Source organism: Furipterus horrens, unplaced genomic scaffold, assembly GCF_987537825.1.
Source record: "Furipterus horrens unplaced genomic scaffold, mFurHor1.1.pri manual_scaffold_2, whole genome shotgun sequence".
NCBI classification, from domain to species: Eukaryota; Metazoa; Chordata; class Mammalia; order Chiroptera; family Furipteridae; genus Furipterus; species Furipterus horrens.
Genome location: NW_028327172.1, coordinates 146,220,708 through 146,243,719, shown reverse-complemented (window position 1 = coordinate 146,243,719; position 23,012 = coordinate 146,220,708). Strand labels below are relative to the sequence as shown.

At 33.1% G+C, this 23,012-nt stretch overlaps 1 protein-coding gene across 1 annotated transcript in view; it reads right to left on the bottom strand.

The window, feature by feature from the left end:
* The window catches only part of PLXDC2 (plexin domain containing 2), a 420,883-nt gene that overhangs the window by 57,007 nt on the left and 340,864 nt on the right, over positions 1 to 23,012 (bottom strand). Inside the window, exons 10-11 of the mRNA XM_090266575.1 lie at positions 6,285 to 6,345; positions 200 to 350 (exon numbers count right to left, since the gene is read on the bottom strand). Of these exons, the coding sequence (XP_090122701.1) occupies positions 200 to 350; positions 6,285 to 6,345 (212 nt within the window). The remainder of the gene's footprint in view (positions 1 to 199; positions 351 to 6,284; positions 6,346 to 23,012) is intronic.

The following is a 23,012-nucleotide window of genomic DNA, read 5'->3' as shown; positions in this document are numbered from 1 at the left end:
AGGCAAAATATATTAAGGGAATCCCAGAACATATTTTTATTCCATAATAACTTTGCCTTTTCCCCTTCAGAAATTCAGTTGGCTTAAAAAAAAAAGAGAGAGAGAATAAAAACTTCTCCCTCTAGAGAGCTACTCCACTACATGTCAACACCATGAGTTCTCCTCCTTCAGGAAAAAAACAACATTGTCTCCGGGGCACCTTCAGTGGGTAAGCTGGTGGGCAACTGGGATGTGGCTGCTCTCCTGGTGGTTGTTAAGACCCTGAATTGTGTGGTGGTCGCTCGCATGGTTGTGGTGGTCTGTGAAGAATTTTCCACTGGCTCTGTATTCTCACACATCTTCTCTTTTGACTAATAAGAGAAACAAATAGGAAAACAACTTAAGAGTCATCATACATATATTTTTAAAAAATTATATTAATGAAGCTGGTCTGTAAAGCACAAAGGACTCTCAAATTAACATGAGGTATAAATTTTTGTACAGGACTATATTTAGAGATTTTGTTAATTTACAAATATGTAAAATAGATGAGAGAAGAAACTGGATGGAACAAAGCATTTCCATCTTTAGATATTTGGATTTTATCATATTCTGCTGATGACCTTTCTGTTTAACATTAATGTTGCTGTTTATCTTGCCCTGAATTTTATATCAATATATTCGTAAAGAACATGATGTCAAAAGGGAAAGGTTCATATAAGAAGAAAAATATGTGCATAAATAAGGTTTAGAACATGTGTAGGTATATGAAGAATGCATTCCCTTCATATCAAACTGATAATTATAAATTCTAAAAATTTGATAACTACTCCATACTACTTTAATGTTTAAGAATAATTGCCCACAGATTGAATGGGTATTTAAAATTTTGTTTTTCTTTATGAAATACTGAAACCACCCAAGCAAGGGATTGAACAGGAGTCATGTAGTTACTTAGCTTATCTTTTCCCTAGCAGGGCTATATTGTGGACATCAGGGAAAGGTGCATATCGTATTTTTTAGTTATAAGCTATAAAAACAAATCCTACAATCTGCACCAATAATAATCTTCAACATCCAAACTTTTATGGTTTAGAAGTTGGTGTTTCTCCCCACCTCTTTGAGCTTCAAAGAACTCCAGGCCTCTGAGGGGCCCTGAGTGGAAAATAACTGTTCCGTACATGGAAGGTACTCATCCCACATTTGAACTTATCAAATAATACTTTTCTCAAACTTCTCTTGTCATTAATGAAGTACAATGCACTTTACTGCTGCTTTGGAAGAGTTCCTGTGATGGCTTCCTTTTTACTAATTGGATATTACACAGGTTTATTCTCTGTTTTAACATCCTAGGGACCCATTCAATTCCCCTAACTTTAGTTCCTGCATCTTCTCTGCTCCAAAGACCTCATGATCTCCCTCTGACTCCACTTTAGTTATCATCTCTAATCCCTGAACCCTCTCTGTAGTTGGAAATACTTTAGTTCTGAAATAATGACCCCATTTATTCTATTCACAGCCTATCCATGCACCTGTTCACTCAAGTTCTTCTTATCCTCTGAGTACACAGAAAGCCCAAGCACAACAATTTTCTTCCTTTAAGTCTTTTTATTCCCCATCACATCAACTTCTCTTCTCAATAATGTCATGCATCTTTACCCTATTCTTCTTTCCATATCACCTTTTCAGAGAATCACCAATACTGAATATACTAAATGAAAATCTACCTTTTCCCTGCCTGCTCCCAAACCAGGCACAACTGGAGAACATTTACACAGCCCCCATGGGAAGCTCTGCAAACTGACCTCCTGCATCCTCAGCATGGTATTATAGGCTTCTTGACAATACTGGCCTGCTTGGCTAACCTCCTCACCCATTACCCTAAGTACCAATTTTAAACCCTCTGCATTCTACTTAAAAACTCCAATCCCCACAATGCCTCTTCTAATTTTATCCTATGGGTGCACCTTTTATTTTCTAAATAAAGGGGCCATCAACAAGAATCTTTAACTTCTTTTACAAATCAGCATTTTTGTGTTTGAAGCTACTAACCCGTCCTTCCTTCCTTCTGTAATAATAGATGGAGTCCATTGTTTAGAGCTATTTGCTCAATCTCTACACTGGCCCAACTCAGCCTCCCTCCTCAGATATTGTGGACTTGCTTCCACTGGTCTTCTCAGACTCCACCTTCCCCCCCTTATGAAAATCTTGTTTTTACCCAGTCCACCTGAATTGAAATTTCTCATGCCAATCCTTCTAAGTACCTCCTTACTTACTAAACCTTCCATGGTATACTCTTGACATCGCATCAGCATTTGGCACAGTTATCTACTTTCCAATCTTGGGTTCTGTGACACACATGCTCATTCATTTACTGATACCTCTCTAACAACTTCTTCTTCATTCCCTTCAATTCTGTTTATCTCTTACGTGTTGGTGGTTTGTATGGCTCTTTCTTGATCCATATTTTCACTATATGCATTCTCACTAGCCATGTCCTCCACACCGTGATTTAAATTAATATCTTTATGTTGATGATTCATAAATCTGTATCTCTAGTCCATATTTCTCTCTTGGATTTTAGACCCCAAAATTCATCTGTTGACTTAACATATGCATGTGGAAGTCACAGATATCTCAAACTCTTTAAGTCTAAAATGGTACCTGCCATATATTAGTCTCTTCCTATGTTTTCAATTCCAAAAAACCACTAATGTCAAACACCCTAAAGTTTGAGGTAAAATTTTGGACTGGTTTGCCTATGTCAGTAAAGATAGACTAAAGACTGTAAATGCAAGTAGAAGAGAATGCAGATAGATTCTAAATTAAACATGAATTTTAAAGCATTTCTAGGGCTTGAAGGAAGCAAAGAAAATCTCTAAAAATGCCTTTCTATGGTCTCCCCAACAAAACAAAACAAAGCAACAGCTGTGTGCCATATAGACAATAGAAACAGTATACATTAAATAAAAAAGTAAGGTTTGCTTTGAGGACAAAAATATCAAAAATCAATATTACTCTAAGAAGTTCATGTCTTATACCAGCACTAGATAGGGGAGAAAAAAGTCTAAATCTCTCCTCCTCCTCATATGAAGGCAGGGACATATGGTATCCTCTAAAACCCTCCAGTTCCCATCATCTTTTGTGGAAAGCATCACGTATTTAGGTCATAGGGATTCCCATGAAATACAGCAAACAAATATGCATTTCTAATTAAAAGGTACAAAAAGAAATACAAAAAGTAAAAGAGTACTTTGCCAAAGAGTAAAAACAATGAATGATTTATTTACACTACCAAAAACTTTACATAAGGGATCATCTAATATAAATATTTTAAATTATATAGGAATTACTTTAAATAAATGAAAGGTGCAATTTAAAAATAAATAACATCATAGACTATAAAAATGACTTAGCAGATTTAATAAGGTGTCTAATTAAAACTTTAGAAATAAAAATATATTTGTTGAAATTATCATAGCAATGAATAGATTAAATGACAGATTAAACAAGATAAGGGAGAATTAATAATCTGGCAGATAGACCCAAAGAAATCCCTGGAGAAGCAAGATAGATGATACACAAGAGACATAAAAGATACAAGAAAGTGATAAGAAAGTAAAACATTACTCCAAAGAGCTCAGAAGGTGAAGAAGAGAATGGAAAAAGTCAGATTAAATAGTACATTTATCAAACTTGACACCCAATTGATTAGAAAACACATTTTTTAGCACAGATAATCATTGGTTCAAATTGCCCATGTGCTATTTCACAAAAAAAGTTCCACCCTATTTCAAAGAATCAGTGTCATGTAGCATATGCTCCCTAACAATAACTTAGGTTAAAAGTCAATAATAAAAATATAAATATTTTAGATGTCTATAATTTAGAAATGCAATATAACCCATAATTCAATGTAATTAATAAATATATTAATAAAATTGGCTGATGGATTATGGATCTTGAAAAGTTGAGTCTAAAATTTATATGAAGAATGAAAACCCCCAACTAGTCAAAACACTTTTGAAAAAAAAGAAAACTTGTCCTCTGCATAGCAGAATTCCTTATAAAATTATAGTTATTAAAACAGTGTAACACTAGTCAGGGTATTGAAAAATTGAGCATTATAAGAAGAGATCTAAGAAACCAACTCCCCATCTGTGTGAAAATTATATAAGAAAGAGATGGCTTTGAAAGAAATTGCCGAAAGGAAAGATACTCAATAAATCTTCCTTGAAATCATCCATAAGAGGAAATCCCTGCAAAATTAAATTTTTATATTATACATAGAAGCCAATTTCAAATAAAGTAAAGATTTTAATGTGAAAGACAAAGTTTTAAAACATTTAGAAGAAAATTTTAAAGTAACCTTATGAAATTAGGTAGAAAAAGTCTTTTAAACAAGACACACACACACACACACTCACACACACACAAACTAAACATAAAAGATTAATTAGACAAATTAAATTTTGAATAAATGGTAACTAAAAATCATAGAGAAATTAAATAGATTATTCAAAAATCTGGAAGAAAATATATACAAGTAGAGATACAGAAAATAAGTTAAATGATATGAGGAATAGAAAGTAAGAAGCAAAGCTGTCATTACTTACAGGTGATATGATTGTTTCAGTAGAAAACCATTAAGTATCTTGATATATATACATATATATAAATTAGCAAGACAGTTTTTTAAGGTGGCTATAAACTGATTTATTATGTCTGTTACATATAATCAATAAAGACTTAGTGTTATGAATAAAGAGAAAGATAACAACTCAATTAAAAAACGAGGAAAAGATAAACAGACATCTCACAGAAGAAGAAAGACAGAAGGAGAACATAGAAGCCAAAAACCATTTGAGAGTACAATCAACTTCATTAATGCCTAGGGAAATGTAAATTAAGTTCCTAATAGGATACTATTTTAACTTCCCAATAAGATTTGCAGAAATGAAGACATATGACAAAAGCAGGGTTGTTGGGATCATGAAATAATGAGACCTTGAACGAGTCCCCATACTGTGCTGGCAGTGTAAAAGGAAGCGATTTGGCTTTAACTTTCAAAGTTGCACGTTTACCTAACTGACATTCACCAGTTCCACTTTAAGGAATATTATAGAAAGTTTTGTGCATTTGATTCAGGAGACAATCATAAAATCTTTTTGTAATAAAAAAAAAGTCTAAAAATAATGTCCATAAATAAAAGACTGAGTGAAGAAAATATAATTGTGAGACTATAGATCTAGGATGGCAGGTTTTGATGGTTTTGTTTTGTTGTCCAAATGTTTTACTAATGTGTCCTAGTACCTAAAAAGCTCTGGGGATGTCAGGGGCACACAATAAATGCTTGATAAGTAAGTGAAGAAGATATTCATACCATGGAATATACAGCTATGAAAATGAATGTCAGTACCATAGGAGAACCATGGAAAAGTGGTAAGAACAAATTCTGAGTGATAAACTCAAAATTGAGACTAGTTTTCTTTATTTTTAAGAGGGAGAAGCAAGGGTGCAAGGGAGCAGAAGCAAAGAGTTAGCTTCATCGTCATCAGTGATTCTACTTCCTAAATTGGGTAGTATAATCATAAATATTCATTTTTAATTGTTTTAGAACTATAGTAATATTATAAAAATGTTTAAAGTTTTTACTTTGTGAAGTTTACAGAATATCTCCACGTGACCCTGAAATGACACTGTAAATTCAATTCACTAAAAATCTTTTCAATAGGTTAAAATTGCCTCTGCAATTCTATACATTTGTTTGAATCACTTCATTGCATCATTGTCTCTATCATGTTTGCCTGGGAGCGACTGTTTCCATGTTTTATAACTTCTAATTTATATCAGTGCAATTTTATGCAACCAATCTTTTCCTCCATACCACTGGTTTTATAATTTGAGTAAAAAATATGAAAAATGGCTTCCTAGATCTTAGAAAAGCAGCAAGCATTTAAGAGAATTACCCTTTGCTCACAGAAATTCAAATCCTGGTTCTATTAATCCCTAGCCACTTTCCCAACTCTGGATACCCTTGCTGCACCTGTTCCCTCATTTACCATCACCCTTCCCTCTTATCCTCTTGATAATATGGGGGCTGTTACAGCTTGTACCTCATAGGGTAGGCATGAGAATAATTGAGAAAATACATGCAAAGAGTTAACCTCCAACTCTGGCACACGTTAGGGACTCAGTAACTGCTGTCTACTTTGATAAAATTAGATACCATTTTCATTAAGTTATAGCAGTTATATATGACAGCTTAGTTCCCAAAATCTTGTCATAATAAAGCACATGTGTACCTCTTCAGGACATCCACTGTCCACCCAGTCCTGGCGATGACGATCAAATCCACTGGAACATCTTCAGAGAAGACAACAGTGCAGTTCAGAAAAGGGAGTAAGGGGTGCAGAGTGAGGGGCAAAAATTAAAAGAAAAAGATTGGTAAGTAGTTCATTCTCAAATGTTCAGTTTAGCACAACATAAGCATTCTTCTACAGGCCTGTTAATTGGAGTGAAGAATTCATGCTCTTTTGTATAACAATTCACTCCAACAGTCATAGGATTAGGATCAAACAAGGCAACAAATGACTCCACCAAGCCCCACTCCGCTGTGCAGGACTCCTGGCTCCCCACCCAGAGGTAATACCCACTGCTGTTCTATGAAGTTGGTTTTCCTCTTTTTTTTCCTTCTTATTATTCAAACAAATGGATACAGAAAAATACTGTGCAGGTATCATTTTTCAGGATTTCAGATCTTTCTATATCTCTAAAGTTTTTATATTTAAGATCCACAGTCGTACAAACTCGACTGTATAGTAAAGGGTTACTTCAGCATGTCTGAGGTGTTCAAACCCACACATTCTGGCTCCTGGCAGATAATTTCTAAGCCATTGGAACATCCTGCTGGATAAATGCAAGATAGTTTATGCTAACGATATAATTTATGGTGAATGTCTATTTTATTCACAGGAAGCCCTGGGCTACATTATATCAGTTTGAACTCTGTGGGGGCTGGAAGCTAGAGATAAAGTTAGTCATAGAGACTTTCACACCTATGCGACTGACCCTCAATAAAAACCCTGGACACCAAGGCTTGGTTGGATGAGTTTCTTTGGATGACAGTACATGTTGTGTGTTCACAAATTGTTGCTGGGGGAGTCAGTGCTGTCTGTATGACTCCACTGGAAGTGGACAACCGGGAGCTAGGCTCTCCTGAATTCTGCCCTACGTGCCTTTCACCTTTGCTAATTTTAATCTCTATCCTTTTGCTGCAGTAAATGGCAACCTTCAGTATAACAGCTTTTCTGAGTTCTGTGATTTCTTCAACTAAATCATTCAACCAGAGTGAGTTCTTGGGGATCTTTAACAATATTATGATTAGGTCATATCTAAAAAGTCTAATTTAGCAAGCACTGGGTTAATAAGATTTTGTCCACTCTTTCTCTCTTCCTTGATTGGAATAATTTTCTGCCCTCTAGCTATAGTCCATTGATTTTTTTAAGACACAGAAATTATTCTCCAGAGCCCATTCTGATAAAGTTTCATAATTGCTGTTGATCACATATTACTTTACTATTTAACTTTTGTCCTTAATATAAAATTTCATGTGCTTATTTACCAAACTAGATGTGAGTATTTTAATGTTATGACTAGTGTCATATATAATTATACCTAGTGTGTCTGACATATTATTTCATTTTCATATTAGAATTCAAAATATTTTTGTTAGTCTATTAATATGAAAGATATATATTATCCTGAATTTTAATATCTATGTATACATTTACACATAATATGTATGAATCCAATTAGTAAATGTTAATCTAAAGATATTTATATACTTATTAAAGAATTAATGGAGGCTGTTCAACTTTTGTCTTAAATTTTCTCACAGGGTTTATAGTGCTATTTTTTTTTTTCTACTTGTTTTTCAGTGGGTCCACACGATGACTTATTTTAAGAATCTTTGCCAGAGATTATGTACTATGGCATGGATGAGCATAATTTAATTCAAGTGGAATGTGAAAACAATTCTACTGTCAACAACAACAAAAAAGGCCATATCAATCATTCTGCCCAGATATGATTCATTAGCGATTAGCTATTTTATGCCTACCATCTGTGTTGAACAAGCTTAAGTGTGGAATAAACATCAGTGTGTGATCTAGCATGCTAACTTTGAGAATCCCCAGGTGGTCAAGGCCATCTCTGGTTACCCATTGAGAATCTAACATTTACAGTCTATTTAATTCCAGATGAGTTAGATAGATTTTCCCTCTTCTTTCCTTCTTTTTTTTTTTTTTTTGCCTTTCAAGTTTGTTTAAATATTGAAAAATGTAGATACTGACATTGTCTTTCACAAGATGGAGAAATATTGATTTTCTACAATAAATGTATTTTTGGGAGCTACCTGACTACAAATAATTAAATGGAAGAGATAATTCTAAAAATGCAGTTTGTTTTCACATACTGTATTGCAAATGTATTCCAAGCCAGTGGGAAATAACATTTACCTTATATTATAAGAAGACAGTAGGAAATCTTAAATTTATAGGTCAACTGAAATTTTTTCTTAAGTAATTAGTCCTTTAAATGGTTAAATCAATCCCAGAGAAAAGTACAGAAATACTGTATTTTGCTTGATTTATTAAATGACCCCCCATTTATACTGTGTGAAATTAGGTTCTACTAAAAATGTGATTCTATTAAGCAATTCATTTATTCACAATTGATTCTCTATTAATTGATCTGCAGTTTACTAATTGCTAGGGTAGGAAGGACTGACAATGTCAAAGACAAATAAGATTTGGCCTGAAAAACTCATGCATTCCACAGCTTACAGTGCCTTAAAATTTTAACGTGACTGGATACGGCATTTTTTAAAAACATCTTTTTATAACCTAGTAATCTAAATAGCACCCAAAAGCAATTACAAACAAAAGACCGAGTGTACATTATAAATTATTAAGAAAAACCACCTTTATGTTATTTCTGAATTCAAAATAAACCAAAAAATCACTTTCAAGAACAACCTTCTCTTTCCACTGAGCTGTTATTTGTTTTTTTTTCTAAAACACAGAGACACTAACCGTCTTATGCTCTGGCATACTGATTTCCCGACATCTTTAACAGTTAGCAAAGGGGCTCTTCTACATTATAATCACCTAATATTCCCGTTGAACGCTAAATTTCTGGTTCTAGCTGTGCAAGAAAGATTCTCTGGTGATTTGGTTCCAGCAATTTTCACTGTGACAATCACCCCAGTGAATCTTATCACACTAAAATTGGAAAACCGCTGACATCCTGTATGATCTTTCCATAAGGTAGATCCCTTCCCTCTCCTCCTGACCATCGCTACAACCTGTTCTCATGCCCCTCAGTGCCACTCCCTGAACGTGTTGTGCTCTTCCACGTCTCTTGAACATGCTGTTACTTATGTCTGGAATACATGCTTTGTTTCTAATTAGTAAGCCCAATTGAACCCACCCAGAAGAGTTAACAACCCTTTTTCAGTTATCCCCAATATCAATCCAATGTCAAGTGCTAGCATCTAATTACACTACAATTGGTGGTGTTCGAGCTTATCTTAATAAGACTTCAGGGAGAACATGGTTTAAAGGGAGGTTCTGAAGTCAAACTGCTTGAGTTGGAATTTTGGTTTGGGCACAAAACAGACAGTAATTTTAGGTAAGTTACTTTTCCTACCCATACTTGTGCCCTCATTTGTAAAATGAGGTAGGAGAAGTTATTTAAGGGTTAAAGTCAGAGCTCGGTACATAGTCAACATTTAGTAAATATGAACTTTTTTTCATACCTCAGTAATGACTTTATAGTAGGCATTTAGCAGGGTCGACAATTGGACAAGGAATAAGTGGGATTTTCATTTTATTGACAGTATTTTGGAAAATGTTTAAGAAGTAATTCTGTGTGCCATATTAACATAAAATGTACTTTATCATCATGGTTGGGAATTAGTATTACAGAATCTTATGAGAGAAAATATAAGCTGCTCTCCAACATGGGGCAAATCTTTATTCAATATTTATAAATATGGAAGAGATTACATGGTTTTGTAAATATTTCTCAAAAACTGACTTCAATAAAGTCTGAGCTCCTAACTATAATGCATTTCCAATTGCTTTTTTTAAAGAAGTTATTTCCTTCTTCTCACTGTTACCTAATTCCAAAACAAATGGATAGAGAGCAATACTTCAAATTAATTGCACTATTCCTCACTCAGTTTCAATGGGAAGTTGATTTCAAAGCCCCCAGGGAAGTTAAGTGAGCCCCATTAAATGAGGCAGCCTAGAAAACAAACAATAGTTTGCAACATCTATTTAGTCAAGAGATTAAAGTGTAAATGTCATCGAATCTCTTATTTACCTCAGTTTTGTAGAAAGGGTTTCAGAAATGACTTATTTTATAAAGGTAATAAACTCAGGAGAAGGAAATAGAGTGACTGTTAAAATATATACATAAGCAATACAAAAGGATTAAAAACAAAGTGTGTCTTACTGCACAATTCAGCATGTATCATTTCACCAGTGAGAAGAAACATCAACAAAAAATAATTTACAAAAGAAACTTCACAGAATCTTACAGCAGTTAGTTTCTAGATCAGGGGTCAGAAAGTGTTTTCTGCAAAGGACCGGATCAAGTGTTTAGGCTATGCAGGCTGTAAAGTTTCTATCCTAACTAGTCACCTCTGCCAGAAGAGCTCAAAAGCAGCCACAAACAAATGCATAAAGAAATAGGTGTGGCTGTGTTTCAATAAAACTGTATTAACAAAAAACAGGAAGTGGGACATATTTGGCCCATTTGCTATGGTTTATTGAACTCTGCTCTAGATTTCTATCTAAAACTAAATATCTGTAATATTCTGAAAACTTCAGGACAAGTACCTCATTAAGTTGTCCGTTGATTACAGCCTTAGGTGTATTTATCATAGTGTGCAACTTCATGGAAAAATCAATTGTACATTTAGTAAGCTTTCTTGCCACAGTCTACAAAAGTGTGAAAAATGATCCTCCAGCATCAAAGAAATGGAAAGATGCTTTTTAAAAAAGCATAAGTATTTTAGATGAGAAAAATTATAATGAAAAACTGCTGTGATCACTAATAATATTTTTATTATAAGGTAAAATAGATAATATAAAGCTTTAAGATAATGGCAAATTTATTTTATTTTGAAATGCTGAAACATTTTGATTGGAAAGGTAGACCTTGAAATTTAAAATTTGTACTATAATCATTATTCTCAATAAAAAATTCATTAAAATCATATTTCATTTCCTGTGTGGAGGATGCTTATTGCTTTGAATTGGCCTTAGGCATGAAATAAGTGATTTCACTTCTAAAAAAATTTCTCCTACAATCAAGAAACTTCAGCTTAAAGTTTTTTTTTAAAATCTTTATGCTTGAACAACTCTGGGATTATTAGGTGAATCTAATTATATAATCTATTACAAAGACAATATTGTAGGATAAATTATGAAACTTCACATCATTGTAACATACAAGGGTATGCATATTATGTTTGTGTAATATGTTTTCTTTTAATGAAAGCTCTTGATGTTACTTGTAGCTCAGAATCATAATCCAATGCCAATAAGAATAGTTATCTGAAGAATGCAGAAAGTTTCAGATGGAAAACTGAGGTCAAATCACCTGGTACCTGGTATCCAGAACCTTGTCATTTACACAGGTGGTATATTGCAGTGTGGCAGGTTTTTATAAAGTAAAGGCTTAATCTTTCTTCTAAATTTGTAAAATCTGGGGTTGCCCTAGTATGCACTTAAAATTGTAACAATATCAATTCTTTTAACTCATTAAAAAAATTCACATCTTGTTGCTCTTTCCTCCCAAGTAACAACAAAAAATGTTTTTGGTTTTTATTCCCTCATCTTTCCTGAAAAAACATTTTCAATAAGGAAAATGATTTTTGTAATTGGCTTTTCAGGCTGGAATGCTGTCTTCCTATTAGTGTCACCTCCCGATGTCAAGTCTGTTTTCAGTTTTGGAGGATGTAGGGTAAGAAAGACTTGATGCTGGGAGTGAAGCTACGACATTTACGCTTATGTGAAAAAAAAGCTGTTGGCAAAATAACCTCATTTGTCATCATCAATGCTTTAAGGGAATGAAGGACCCAAGTCTACTTTAAATAAAAGTAGACTGAAATATGGGTTGAAATTGTGATGCATAGAAACAAAGTCAATGATACACTAGAGAATCATTAAACACATGTCATCACAAAGTAATTAGTAGTAGCCTGGAGCTGTGTACTTCCAGTGTGTAGTCAGGAAGATGCCAAATCTACCTAGATTATTAGATACCTGAGTACTTATTTTATATGTACATTTAAATCTTCCTCAAAATGCTACGTAAAAGGGACAAGAGAATGAAATATTCACCCACATGGAAATAGATAAAAACTATCTGACTCAAAAGACTTGGACTGACTTGTTTTTAGAACTAATCTCACAGTAAAATTTAATTTTAATTTTAATTAATTTATTTTTAATCCTCACCCGAGGATCAAACCTGCAACCTAAGTATGTGTCCTGACAGGAAATCAAACCCACAACCTTTTGGTGTAGGGGATGATGCTCCAAACAACTAAGTCACGTGGTCATCTTTGCTCACCATCTAACTTTTAAGTGCTGCTAGTGCATATTACATATGCCAACTAAGGGAATTTTAAATGATGCAAATTTGGCTGTGCATTGACTTGAATAATTTTCATTGTAGAACTTCATAATATTCTATATTTTTACAAGTTTAAGCCCTTTATTTGGGCATGTTTTTATTAATTAGTTAAAGCTGGGTTCCTCAGTGACTTCTACTTTTGTGGCTATTTCATTAATAGAATGAAGTGCATGTGAATATGTAAGCAATATAAAGTATGCAATTTAGAAATCTTCAATTCTATAAAAAATTACTCCAATGTAAAGTCTTTCAAACTTATTGAAATAAACCGTAATAAGAAATGTAGGTAACATTGAGTATTTAGACATATACATATCTGGATATGTGTTGTGTGTGTGTGTATACTGAAATTAAATATTTGTTGTGATTCTTTCCCTTTCTCCCTTCCTTTGTACTTTCCTTCCTTTGAAGATCCACATAAATTACAGAGATATTTTGTCTTCCATTCTATTTCATTAAAAAAAAAAATGCTGGTTGCAATCCACCAGGTTGATGGCTTGACTCTTCTGAATTGTAACCCTCAGTTTTTATAATATTATCCAATTAATATTAAAAAATTTTAATCATAACTATGCTTTAGATAGCATTGTCTGGTTTTTAAATTAATCATTTTAAAAGAAAATTACAGGAAAGTATAAAAACAGAAATCATATTATCCCAATGTTAAGATATTATTAGTTTTATTACCCATTCAGTTTTTGTTTAATGCGTATTGAGTTATACATATATGTCAATCATATTGGAATCATAACATGGGATACTTTGTTTTTCCATAATTAATATTATAGTTGGGGCTATATTTTTCAGAGTCCATAAATATTTCTTGAGAATTAATTTTTGATGACAACATAATGGAAATTATGTAGCTTTATAAATGATTTATTCAACCTATATATGAGAATATACCTGCTATTTTAACACATAAAAATACAAACCATTGTCCTTTTTGCAATTTATCATATTAAAATGATGTACCATATTTTAATTAGCATTTTTTCTATTGCAGGTGAGGTTCAATTTTTAAAACATGTTTTTTGACTATTTGTATTTTTACATTTTTGAATTGTATACTAATTTATTCCAGTTTATTTGAATGCTTTTTTTAAAATAGGTTCTCTATGAACTAAAGAGCATTAAATACCTAAATACATCATTTGCCTGTAAGTTGTCATTCAACTCTAAATATAATTCTTTGCCATATAGCTGCTTGTATTTTTATATTGTAAAGTTTCTCAACTTTTTCTTTCAAAATTTCTTTCTCTGCTTTTTAGCTCAAAAAGTTTTAACTACTTTGGATTAATTAATTATTTGCCATAGTCTCTCCTAGTTAGCCTATTATTTCATTTTTTACTTTTCATTCTCTATTCTACACTTATTTTGGTAAATGGTGTGAAATAAGAACCAAATCTAAACACAAAATTATATTCAAATAAATGGCTAGGGACCATTTGTCAAATAATAGTTTTATCTATTTTGGGGGAATCTATGTTTTATCACATAATAAACTCATATGCTAAGGCCTATTTCTGAAATTATATACTCTGCCACTAATTGCTTTTTTCCTTTTTATACAGTTCCTAGAATGACCTCATTATTAAAGTTTTACATCATAATTTAATACTGGGTAGCTTGTCTTCTATAATTGATCTTTTTATTTTCCTTGCGTGGTCTCATTCTTTTATGTGATTTTTATAATCATATTCTGATATAATAATCCTATTATAAATTTGACAGAATTGATGTGGAAATAATCAATATCTTAATACACTGTAGCTTTCTATCCATTAAAATGTTTTCTATTTGCTCTTTTAATTTTCTCATCAGAATTTCACTGTTTTGCTTATGTTAGGGCATACACATTATCAAGTTTGCTAGTAACTATTTTGTCTACTTTTTTCTATTGTTGAGGAGTTTTAATCATTGCATTTTCTAAATGGTTATTTCTGACCATTGGAAAGCTATCGGTTTCTGTGTAGTTATTTTATAACTCACCCTTTTATTTACACATAATAATGTTACTTCTCCTTCCAATAATCATGCATTAACCATTACTACAGGATTCTGTCACATAATAATGGTGATCACATTCTTGTCCTCTTCTTTATTTTACTGGGAATGTCTCTGGGGTTTCAAAGTTCAGTATATTTCTCCCTTTCTTATGAAGTAATACTTATTATTGTGTTAATGTGTCCTACCTCAGTCTGCTAACATTTTTACTTAGGAAAAAGATGCTGGATTTTATAAAATATTTTTTCTGTCTATAAAGATGACTAAATAATCTTCAATATTAATCCTACTTACTGTGTTAGTATATTTCTTTAAACTAAGCCATGGCTGTACTCATGGAATAAATTTAATATTTGGCCACGTTTTAATTATTTTAACTTTGTTGGAGTTAAGTCTTAATTCTTTGTGTTTTAAAATTCTATACTCATAAATAATATAGGATATCTACAATGATCTATAACTAACATCATACATAATGATGAAAAACTGCCTTTCTCCTACGATCAGAAAGAGGACAAAATAGCTACTCTCATGACTTCTAATCAACATTTTATTATACAGCCTGAAGAGGCAAAGAGAAGTTAGAGCACAAGAAAATGAAGCCTTGGGAGAATAGTAAAATCATTATTGCTTCCTTTCTTGTGTCTTATATATGAATGCAAAGTAAAATGAGAAGTCAACTCATAACTCAATTAAGTGTCAAAAACAAGGCAGCTGTACTATATTATAGAATTATTGAACAGCCGAGACTCATAACAACCCTCATTAGAAATATAAAGTAACACGTTATGATTTTGGAAAGTTGAAAAGCTAATAATTTCATTACTGCAATAACAAAGTCCACTATTACCTAAAGGATATCTTAGAATTAAATTTCAGAGAAAATGGGTCAACTTCTTGAGTAGCGTGGAAATGGTAGGTTACTAAAAAGATAAAAGTTGCAGATATTCCTCTTCTTAAAACACTGAGATTAGTATATTTTACCTAAGGAAACCAGGAATCTATGGTCACAGAGCAAGCCAACAATATAATCAGCTTAAGATATTATCAGCTCTAGGATTTCCTGAGGAAGGTAGCCATTGGGGGTTAGATGAGAAGAAGACTCAAACAATAACAAAGACAGCAATTTCACTGACCCCTTTGCTTTCTACAAACTCCTTTTCAAATCCTTTCCCTCTAATATTTAATATACTTAGTTTGCTTGCCTTCTGTTTTTTTCTTTTTTTCTTTCTCTTTTTTCTTTTCTTTTTTTCAGCAACCCCTCCCTTAGTTCATGTCCATGGATCATGCATATAAATTCTTTGGCTTCTCCATTTCCTATACTGTTCTTAATGCCCCCCTGTTTATTTTGTACCTATCAGTTATGCTTCTTGATCCCTGCACCTTTTCCCCATTTCCCCCTTCCCCCTCCCAGCTGATAACCCTCCAAATGTTCTCCATATCTATGGTTCTTTTCCTGTTCTAGTTGTTTGCTTAGTTTGTTTTGTTTTGTTTTTTTTAGATTCATTTGTTGATAGTTATGGGTTTGTTTTCATTTTACAGTTCATACTTTCGATCTTCTTTTTCTTAAATGTATTCCTTTAACATTTCATATAATACAGGCTTGGTGATGATGAACTCCTTTAGCTTTACCTTGTCCGAAATGTACTTTATCTGCCCTTCCATTCTAAATGATAGCTTTGCTGGATAAAGTAATATTAGTTGTAGGTCCTTGCTTTTCATCACTTTGAATACTTCTTGCCAGTCTCTTCTTGCCTACAATGTTTCTTTTGAGAAATCAGCTGACAGTCTTTTGGGAACTCCTTTGGAAGTAACTCTCTTCTTTTCCCTTGCTGCTTTTAAGATTCATTACCTATCTTTAACCTTTGGCATTTTAATTACAATGTGTGGTCCTCTTTGGGTCTAACTTGTTTGGGACTCTGTGCTTCCTGGACTTCTATGTCTATTTCCTTTGCCAGATTTGGGAAGCTTTCCTTCATTATTTTTTTCACATAAGCTTTCAATTTCTTGCTCTTATTCTACTCCTTCTGGCACCCCTATGATTTGGATGTTGGTACGTTTAAAGTTGACCTAGAGGTTTCTAAGTCTCTCCTTGTTTTTTTTTTTTTTTTTTTTTTTTCCCCTCCAATTCTTGTTTCGTCATTCTATACTGGTTGATTGTTTATTTCTTCCTTATGTTCCATATCATTAATTTGAACCCTGGCTTCCATCCCTTCACCATTGGTGTCATGTGGATTTTCCTTTGTTTTATTTAGCATAGCCTTCACTCTTCCCTTATGCATCTGCTGTACTCAAGCATATCTGTCAAATGTGTGAGCATCGTTATCACCAGTGTTTTGAACTCTGGGTCTCTTAGGTTGGCTCTCTCCTTGTCGCTTAGTTCTCCCACTGAAGCCTTTATTTGCTCCCTTCTTTGGGCCATACTCCTCTGTCTCTTCAACTTGACAGCCTCCTGTGTTTGTCTCTGGCGCCTTCTGTTTTTTTGAAGTCTCTATTACCAACCATTCCATCCTACCAATAACTGCAATGAGACTTAACCCAAGCTATGACCCAGAAGAAAGTTTTCAGATAGAGAATTATCCTTTGCCCAAGTGAAAGCTTCCATCAAGGTTATAGGATCCAGCCTGAGGACAGAACACTTATTATCTAATGAAAGTTATACAGTTTAAAATAAATACTAACCAAGGGCTATTAACATTTAAGATCAAATTGTTATCCTAACATCATGAAGGAAATATTTCTTCACTGATTGATTGCAAATTTGGTTTTGTCATTTAGCCAGAATCTGGCTGAAAAGATGGTTTAATGACTTGGCTCCTTATTTATGAAATATTTTCAATTCTTTTAGAAACCATAACTCTTCAAAGAAGGTAAATGATAACGTGAGGTGGAGGAATGGTAACTGAGGAAGACTATGATTACAATTAAATAGTTTTCTTTTGTTTCTTCAAATTTTACATACATGGATAAAAAGACGTTTTAAAAAGGGAAGAATAAAATATTGATTGGTAATTATTTCTAAGAGAAAAATTAAAAGTTTTGTAGCTTTTAGAATATGTGTTTATAGAATGAGTATTCCATTTTTAAAATAATGCTATTTTCCACCTAATTATAAGTGCAACTTTTGGAGTCCTGCCTTTGGGTAACACACTACCATATTCTGAAGAATTTGGGAACACAATACATTGTGTCACATTAGAAAAGAGAACTCCATTCTGCCACACTTGACTTGCTCTCTAAATTCAGGCACTGAGAGCAACAGTGTCTTCAGACTTAACTTAATAATTAATAATGTTACTGGAGCACTGCTCCACCCACCCCCAAAATTTGTCTCACTTAATATAGGTAGAATGAAAAAAAAGAAAAAGAAAAAGAAGGAAGTAAAGGTTATTGAGAGGAATCAGGCATGTAATAATTGACACGTGTCAATAACCATCAGTTATATAATTCTCACCCCAACCAAGCAATATTTCACACACTGATTCCCATTTAACTATTGCAAAAATCTGAGGCCCTTTTATTTAGTGGAAAGAGCATGAGCTTTAAAACTGCACACATAAAACTGGGTTCAGTTCTTCACTCTGCTATCAGTTGTGATTCATTGTAAGTTATTATTGGAGATTAGTGGGTGTCCTGAGATTCAGGTTTTATAAAATGGACATTGTAAAATCTATCTTTGCTGAGTTTTGATGAGAATTAAATGAGATAAATAATTAACATACTAAGTGTTCAATAAAGGTAAGCTACTTTATATACATATTTTTCCCATTCATAATATCTAGCACAGGTTGAAAAGTGGTTTTGAAAACAAGAGACATGATAACCTGATATATAACTGAAAATCTCTATAATATCCTCCAAGTCCTGATCCAGCTTCTTTAACCACAAAAATTAGTGTTACAAAACAAAGAGGAAAAATATTCTCTTGTTTATGAATGAATTCTTTCAGAATCTACAAATTCCCTGCCAAGCATTCAACTTTGCTTTTTGGTAGAAGAGAAGTGAGAGCCGAGTCTTCCAGGAAAGGAGAAAAAGAAGGAAAGAAAAAGATTTCTCCTCATGGTTGTAGGCTGTTGAAACAAATGCTCAGTCACAAATAAAACTACTGGAAATGTCAGGAATCCAATTTTTGACACCCTTTCTTAAAATGTCTTGACTTCATACTAAATCTTGTGCTTAAATGGCACCTTTAAATGCATAAAAGTGGGCAGAAAGAGCAGTGACTTCTACTTTGTTGTTGGCTCGGAAAATACAACAGGAAGTCTTGGTGGTTGAGGTGTGCTAAGCCTCTGGAAAACTCTACTCTTTTACCAATAAATTTTTATTCCACAGTGCTCAAATTCATGGCACTGGGTTTACAGAGTGGACTGTCTTCCTCAGGATCAAAAATGCACAAATCAACTCACTTCTGTTCTGCCAAGATAGCAAAGTTGGGATCTGGCCAGGAACAAGAAATCCCTTTGATGAAAGCATTGTCTAATCAAAGAAAGGTCTTTATCCTAATTTATTTTTTTACCATAAAAAGTTTCAGAATTCATTTGGAATATTGATATTTACAGAGAAATAAGAAAAGATGATATTTCTAGTTTCTCAGAGACCCCCCATCATGAAATTTTCTTATTTCTATTTTGGCCATAAACATTTTGAAAAGAACTATAAGGGAATACAAAAGACCATTATTTCACCACATCCCTCCAGGAAGAGTAACTGAGAAAATGTTCCAGATAAATAAAGGTCTCTGTCACTCATTACTTAAGAGACAAAGTGTTTCCAGTCAGAGTGGATTTGGATCCCTGAAAATGACCTGCAGAAAGAATGGGTGGGTTAAGAAGGTTAGTATTTTTTAACTTGGAAAACTTGCATTAATCACAGATTTTCAAGCTCTGTCCAGAGTTCAGGGTTTCGTCTTGCAGAAGCTTAGTGACTGCTGGAGTGAGGGCAGAGAAAATGGGAGGGCTTGGCTACAAATCCCACATCACAGACTGTACCAAAGGAGATATAATTCTATCCGCTTTGTGACAACAGTGTGGTAACTGTGGGAGTTAGGGGCAGGGAGTGGAGGAAAAAGAGGGTTTAAGGGGGATAACTGGTAATGGAAAAAATACAAAAAAAAGTATGTTGTTTATCAGAGAGAAGTGGGTTAGTATGGTAAAAGGGGCCAAATATATGGCAACGGAAAATGACTTGACTTTGGGTGATGGGCATTCAATGCACTACACTGATCATGCATCATAGAAATTTACTTTTGAAACTATATGACCCTATTAACCAATGTCATGAATAAATTTAGTAAAAAAAAGAAAAATGTTTCCCCAGCTTAGGAAGAAAAGGTTTGAAAACCCTTTTATTAAATCATTTGTACACCTCAGCTGATTAATTCATCAAGGCTTGTTATCATTATATTTTACAATGTAATTAAATCATTCAGACAAGTACTATGAACTCATTTGAAATATGATAACATTGACAGGGCATTCCAAACAAACAACTTTTCCCTCCCTAGAAGATGCAATTCAAGGCATTATGATACCAGATAATGGCACCTAAGTGATTCTAACAAAGACCAGAGAACATTGTCTCTTTAAAAGATATTTGCTTAATGATTTTTTAATAATGCACTTCTATATTTTTTAGGAGATATTGTGTTTGTGAGATAGCTTCTCTTAGATCTAAGTTAAATCAGAATATCTTTTTATACATATGTGGTGGTCCATATTTGTTTAAATTAATCATTCAAACTTGAAAATTGTTGTTCTATCTTATGAATTTATTTTGTTCAAAGAACTAATTTTCTACATTCATATATTCAGCTCATGGTAAATTCAACTTTATTTTTTAATGTCTCAAGAGTAATTATTCTAAGGAGAAGCAAACTGATTTTGGTGAAAAAACTTCCAAGACTTCTAGAGTTTGCTGCAATGTTATAAAAAATGATTTCCTTATTATTGTATTTAAAAAGTGCATTATGAGAATTTTGATAGTTCAATTTGCCTCTTGAAGTTGAGCTATAATATTGATGCTTAAAAATAATATGTGTAAGTTTGTACATATAAAACTCTGTTTTGTTTTAAAAATTTTGTTATTCTTTCTACATTATAAATCTGTGAGCTCACCTGGAAGGGTCTGTTTCTAAAGCTGCACCAGGCTCAGGTCCTTATGGTGATTACTAACCATGTATTAGTAAATTCATTCATTCCACTTATGCTTCCTTATTTCCTTGCTTTATTCTATGTTAGATTTGTCAGGCATATAAAACACCAAATTACTAAATGCTAATTCTATTAGAGCTTTATGCAACTCATGTATACAAATGTCCTATGTCTTATTGAAGGCAGCAAAAAAGAAGGATTTTAAGAATTTGGGCATGAAGCAATTTTCTGCTTCATAAAATACAGTTAGTGCCACCTCATGTTAACAGAACCATTCTTGGATATGTAGTTTTTTCGTCAGATTTGCTTTTACTGAAACTGACTTAGTATTTCAGAGCACATTCCTTTAACCCACACAGAAAAATATTTATAGCAAAAGTCATATACACCTATGTAGAATGAATAAGTAGACCTGAATTTTCATGTTACTCTTTCTTTCAGCTCACAAGACTCATCAATTCAACACCCTCACATTTTTTTTATTATTCATTTTCAAACATACTATATCATTATGACCTGATCCTTCATTTATTGTCTCATGTTTCCTTAGGTGATGCTCATTAGAATTGTCTAATTTATTCCAGTGTCACTGTTTACTTCATGAAACCTCTCAAAAATAGTCAATATTTTCTTTCAAAAGCACTTCTTGTGAATCTATATTTTATTTTTTATCACTAATCAACATATTTGTTATATATTTTCCATTTATCTGAAAAACTGTTCTTACAAAAGACCAGATATTAAATATTTCAGGTTGTGGGCCATATGGAGTCTGTCACAGGAACTCCGTTGTGGAGAATAATTGAACTAATCAAGTAATTCTAGCACTGCCTTCAGTTCTGAATACACAAATGTGGTTTAAACTTAAGAAAATAGCGGGACTTCCCAGAATGCTGTTAGGGATGGTGACCGTATAATTTATGATGCAAGCAAGGACACTTTTGAAAGGAAAGAAATGGGACATCGGGGTGCACAAATCTTTGTGAATAAATGTTTTTGAGGTTTTTTGGGTAAATACCCAGAAGAGGGATTGCTGGGTCATATTATACAGACCATGTATTGTAGAAATGTACACTTAAAGCCTATATGACCCTATTAACCAATGTCACCTCAATAAATTTAATAAAATAAAATAAATTCTTTACAAGTAAAGAAAATGGGACAGTGGGATTGTCCTGAGAAAACTGGACATGGCATTTAGGGATGAATCTAATTCTCATTCTTTCTCAAACACTTCTATTCACAAATTCTGTGCTCAACTTCAGTAAACTTTTTCAGTCAAGTTTTCCTGTGTATTTATCATCTACCACATATGCATTCTTGTTCACTTTGTTCTTTTAGGCATTCTAGGTTTGTGCATGAACATTAAAATTTGAGTATATTCTGAAGTATTGTATGCCCATTGCTCAAGAATTGGCCTCTCTTCTCCGAGACCAAGTACATGGGTCTAAGGGTCAGGCACTCAGACATCTGTTTGTGATCCATCTTCTGATATATGAGTAGAAAACAATACAAAGTGATAGAGACAGGACCTATACAAAATAAAAATTTCTTTGTATACCATTTTTTCTATATGTCTTTAAGCTTTGTCCCATGAGTATCCTATCTGTTATTTGTTTTTTACTTTCTCCAATTCATCACATTTATTTTTTCATGAAAACTCAATCTTGCCAATCATGCACTTTACATGAATATAACCTCAATTATTGCTGAAGAAAACATTTATATATATACATATATATATTTTACAAAGAGCAATTCAAATATGTTTTGAATGGATGTTAATGTAAATAAGCCAATACAACCCTTTCAGTAGGCAAGGGAGGGGCCTCTCTCCCTTTCCCAATGGATTGCTCATCCTGTATGTATGCACATACTTGTTAAGCTATATGTGTTCACTAGACATAGAAGCCTAATGAAGAATTGCCAAGCCAAGCATTTATTTCTTTTCTTCAAATCTTCAAACATTCATAGTTCAAAAATTTTTATTTGAAATTCTGGCTAAGTTTCATGACCTTGGCAAAGCTTCTCAACCTTCCTAATTCTCATTTACTTAATCTATAAAACAGGGATCCTAATACATACCTCTTAATGTGATTGCAAGGACTGAATGAGATAATAGAATTAAACAACTTCAGTGGGAGTAAAGGACTTCGTGTGGTGCCT